Raw genomic sequence first — 5,304 nt, forward strand, 5'->3', positions numbered from 1 at the left:
CCTGCTGAAATGCCCTCTCACTGTTGACTTTCTAGCTGGTGAAACCTTCTGCCTCTCCCTCCTAGTCATGACAGATTCCTGAACCAGCCTCTCACATCCCTCTTGCCAGTCCTTGACATATTTCTGCTTCCCAGTGCCTTTCCTTTCTAGGCACACAAAGCCTCACCTTGACTTTCATGTCTGTATCTGTCAGCACCATGAAGAAGTCATTGTAGGTCATACCATATTCTTTCCTCAGCTCATTGATGAGCTGCTGGTCCACAAGGTCTTCATCCTCCACCACTTTCATAGGCTTCTCATTATCTTAAGGAAAATGCCAATAAACGTGGAATCACAAGTCTCACAGTCATTAACTTCATTGCATAAGTCTCATGAAAGGGGTGCAAACATCTCACAGTCACTCTGTACTCAGTGAGGCAAAGATTTTCAAAAGGAACTTGTGTTTTTAGTGTCTTAGCTTTCAGATGCTTAAGCTGGGCACCCAAAATCAGAAGTCACTTTTGAAATCTTTTCAAGTCACTTTTGAAATACTTTATTTGAAGAATCTCAGAGCTCTTTGCAAATATTTTTATACATAACATATGGGTTTAATAGTCATTTTAACAACAGCTGAAATACAGCCACTTCTGGAACACAATGTAGCAACTGATTAACAGTGCGCAGTAAAACTAGATGACAGTTCAGGACAGGATCTGAAAAAAACACCATAGCCAAAGTATTTGAGTCAGTAAAATATCATTTGGAGTTGGAATTTGGCCAAGATACCAGAGTTAACATCCCTATTTTTTGCAAAAACATTTCATAGGGTCTTTAGTGACATTAACTGATCAGAACTTTGTTTTGCCCTAAAGACATCAATTTTTCACCCCCCTGCTGTCATGCTAGGATACTAATCTACTCTTGAGTACCCCTCCCCCGCAACACACACACTTTTTTCCCTTCCAGGACTCAAGCCATTGAGTGGGAAAGGTTTGCATTTAAGGAACCATTACAGAAAATCTCTTTGTTCACTGAAGGCATTCAAAAAAGGCTTTGGGGGAAAAAAAAGAGACAACATTTTAATTTTGAAAATAAAGTGTGTTTGAATTAACCACAAGCAAAAAGCAAACCAAACATCAAAAGAGAGTGTTAACAGGTCAAAAGTGATCTGAACTATGCATTGTGAACCTGGGGCTGATTTCCAATAGAAGCAGTCCAAAGTGAATGTTAAAACAATCATGACTGCATGTATAAATGATTGTTTCTCTACATTTGGGCAACAGAAATGACAAGACTAAACCTGCAGAAATGTTCACACTAAACAAATGTATCTAAGGCCCCAAAAAATTTAAGTGTGTGTATATAGAATTAAAGACCAGCAACTAAAAAGAGAGGATTGGAACAGCCAAATCTTCAGAGGTACCCAACTTCCACAGATACCCATAAGAGTTATGTGCCTAAATACCTTACTGGATCTGGGCTTATGCCATGCGCTCAATCTCTACTACCATATCAATAACACACTTCAATGGTACTGCAGCAAAGATTTAAAATACTCTACTAGGGCACCATGTTGGTACTTGCATAGTTTGGGTTTGCTTCTATAAAGACAAGTGAAATCACACAAGAAGCAATGTTTAGATAAATGCATAAGGCTCAACTCTTCCCTTTCAAGTAGCTAATAATAAATCATAACACAATAAGGAGAAAAAGTGTTTAGAACATCAAAATGCAGAATTTAAAGGTATATTCAGCAGAGAGCATAGGTCTGCTATCTCTTGTTGCAATGGTCTTGGAATACAAGTGGAAACAGGAACAGCAAGACAAGTTAAATCTCATAGGTCTGAAACCGAGTTATCAACATCTAGCAAAAATCCCTCCAAAACAATTAAAATATAGAAAAAGAGCATTAAACTTTGAAAGAGTAAAATAACAACAACAAAAGCAATAATGTGCTCCTCTATAGCAGCTGTCACCTGAAGACCAAAAGGCCCCAGCAAACATTGACTAGTTTCCACAGCATCTCTGGGATGTAAATATTGTTATCCTGACTTAGGAGAATCTATTACACAGGGGTAAGGTGACTTGCCTAAGGTCAAACAGGAGCAGTGGTATAGAGCTTGGAATGGAACCCAAGCGTACTACTTCCTGATTCCCTGCTCTAGTAGACAAGAGTGAATAGGAATGAGGCAAACTGATTTGGATAAAATAAACACTGACCAGAATATCTGGTTACAATTTGATCTGAACTGCCACTCCTTTGGGTTTTGAAAAGCATGTAGCTATTCTTTAGCTTTCTTCTTCATGCATTTCATAAGTTTTAGAGGGAATATGGGTCTGGATTCAAACTGTGCAGTAATCCCATTGACTCTGTAACAACCTGAACTCAAATTCTAGATCTGGATTTTGGAAATGTTCTAATGTGGATCTGAACTATGCATTGTGCACCTGGGGCTGATTTCCAATAGAAGCAGTCAAAAGTGAATGTTAAAACAATCATGACTGCATGTATAAATGATTTAAGAAGGGTTAATAAATTATAACATGCTAATGGCATCTGTAAATTAAAGTTAGCTGCATGTGTTATATAGGATTATAGGCACATCAATAGAAGTTGTAGGCAATTATAAGCCACAGTTAAAAGGAATCTACTGAGCTGCTGGATTTTTGGTAATTGATTATCCATTATTAAAGCATCTGTAAGTCATTTATTAACCTTCCATGAACTTTTCATCCAGGTACCCCATGTGATCTTTAGCACGTAACATAATAAATACAGAATAATAAATAATAAATGCAAACAACTCTCCTAAAACCCCTCCCTCATTTTTCTTTATCTGAAGGTATAGCGGGACAAGAAAAGCTGCTGAGAAATGTGGCTGCAGTCAGCTTTGCGGTAGGTTATTTAACACCAATGACATGTAAAGCAAACATTAACCAGGGCCTTTCTCTGCTTGAATAATTACAAATGTCAGCACTAAGAAGACAGTCCAGAGCTTTTCTGTCAGGGAGACTGGAAAACACAATGCCCTTCTTCAGAAATTGATAATGTAAGTCAGAGAATTAAAGCTGAAGGAGGGTGATGGGAGAGAGAGAGACAGAGATGGGTTGGAAGCAGCAGACAAAATGCAGCCTAACACCAACATTTTTGCAAAGTAGGAAGAGAGTCAGTGAACCCAGGCAAAAATGGGGGCAGGATTGAAAAAGGCCATAAGATCTACTGGTACCTAGAAACTGCACTCCCTCCATCTGTTCTGGAGAAGTCACAGCAGGTCACAGAGGGTTGGGAATTGTGGCCTCAAGGCTTCAGTAGTAGCCACAGATCAGTTCTGCATCATCTGCTCTGCAGCTTAGGGAAGGATGGCTTTTTTCTACCTTCACATACATCTCAACAGTGTTCATCTTAGCTTGTCTTATTTGAAAATGATTTAAGTAATGTAACAGAAACCTTCAGCAGCTTGACTAAAAGGTATGGTGATCTGTTACCAGTAGGGGAAGTGTTTATGGAAGTCAGCTGTGTGGGTTCTAGTCTTGGCACTGATTCTTGGCTTGCTAAGACTGGCTGCCAGATTTTGGAGTGGAGATGAGCTATGTGGCTGGTTTGGTTTTGTAACTTGAAGATTTCAAAAGTGCTTACCTTTGGCCTAACTTTGCTCCCACTGGAAGTCCACTGGGAAATTCTCATTGGCTTCATTGTGAATGGAGGTAGGTCAATGCTGAGAGTTTCTGAACCCTCCTCTTTCCCATTGCTGAATGTCTGCACCCAATCAGCTGCGTTTTGGTTGAGGCAGGCCCCAGAGGAACCATTATTAGTTTGGTCAGCACTGTTCACACTGTTGCCTTAGGACACAGTTTCCATCTGATATATATTTAAGAGGCAAGAGTCTTTTGGAGATTCATACATTTTTAAGTCCTGGGAGGAAGCTTTTCACCCTTCAGTCTAATTGCCTCAGCCAAAAATGTCTGCATTAAGCCCAGATTTTGTGGAGGAACTACATTATGTATTTAGGCTAGAAATGTCATAAGAATAGGCTCTTGCATGATTTTATGATTATTCAGCAGCTGTATTGCAGTAGTGCTGAGAATCCGATCCATGATGGGGACCTTAATGCGTGAGGTACCAGGGTTTCTGATCAGGTCATGACTATCATGAACAAAACATTTCTTGCGAGATTCTGCTGTTTCTGGTCTTGACAAGAAGCCAAAACAAAAGGGACCATACAAGGGAATAAAAACGGGGAAGAAGCAAAAGGAAAATAGTAATTTTTTAACTTAAAAAATCGTTCAGGGTTTTGTGTTTTGGGCACTAGTTCAGGTGTGTTGTTCATTTACCCAAATGGGCTTGCACGTATTCCCATCCAAAATTAACCCTCCATCCATGTAAGTCCTCTATGTTTCACTGCCAAGTTTATTTCTATGGTCGGAGGATTCAGCTGTCATATACTTGTGTGGTTTTTGAAAATTTGCAGGGTGTGGATTTAGTCTGGAACAGGATGAAGGAGTATGGTGCACATCAAACAGAGTGTATTTCTGTTTTATTAGCCAAATTGGAACCATATATAACCTTTTACAGACCATTCATAGATGTATGGCCCTAATTACATGTGAGGTGACCCTGAGTCACCTTAGAAAGGAACTTTCCCTAATGCAGATGTGCCTTAGAAGCACAGAAATGGACTGGCCTAGACTGAGCTCAACTGGACTGATCGCTCCCCACCCCTCGCAGACACACTGACCTGAGTCCTCTGCTGTGCCCAGTGTCAGCTGAGCATAGCAGAGGGATTTGCTCATGAACACAGCCTCTCAAAGTATTTCAGTGTTTGCCCTGAACACCAGAGGGGTGTGAATGAATCCCTGCCATCCCTCCACTGTGCTCAGTACTTTCCAGTCCTTTTTCTTTTTTTTTTAACCCAGAGGTTTACAGGAACAGATGGACTTCCACAGGAAACTGGGTTTGATGCAGCAAAGATATAAGCAAGAGCAGTAATTTGTATACACGTTCTTCAAAAACCTTAACTCAGCAAAGCACTAAAGCCTGTTTTACCTTGAAGCATAGAGGAGCTCCACTTGAAGTCACTGGACTCTTTACATGCTCAGAGTTGCAGGTCATGCTGAAGTGCCCTGCTAGACTGGAAATGAAGGACCTGGTCTGAAACCTTTTGGAGTCAATGAAGAGATTCCCACTGGCTTTGGTTCCAGGCCCAAGTCTGTACGCTTGGATTTTCAAAGCTGCCTAAAAGGGTTTGGATGCTGAGTTCTCATTTCTGGTTTTGGAAATCATGCCAGGAAAGAAGGCTCCACTGGTTGGGACTGATGTAGCTGTTC

At 40.4% G+C, this 5,304-nt stretch overlaps 1 protein-coding gene across 2 annotated transcripts in view; it reads right to left on the reverse strand.

Annotated features, from left to right (window-relative positions):
* The window catches only part of CCDC80 (coiled-coil domain containing 80), a 20,727-nt gene that overhangs the window by 7,976 nt on the left and 7,447 nt on the right, over nucleotides 1–5,304 (reverse strand). For both annotated transcript variants that reach the window (XM_006020121.2, XM_006020120.3), the window contains exon 4: nucleotides 167–303. In XM_006020121.2, coding sequence (XP_006020183.1) covers nucleotides 167–303 — 137 coding nt within the window. The remainder of the gene's footprint in view (nucleotides 1–166; nucleotides 304–5,304) is intronic.

The sequence above is a fragment of the Alligator sinensis genome, unplaced genomic scaffold (assembly GCF_000455745.1).
Source record: "Alligator sinensis unplaced genomic scaffold, ASM45574v1 scaffold343_1, whole genome shotgun sequence".
NCBI lineage: Eukaryota > Metazoa > Chordata > Crocodylia > Alligatoridae > Alligator > Alligator sinensis.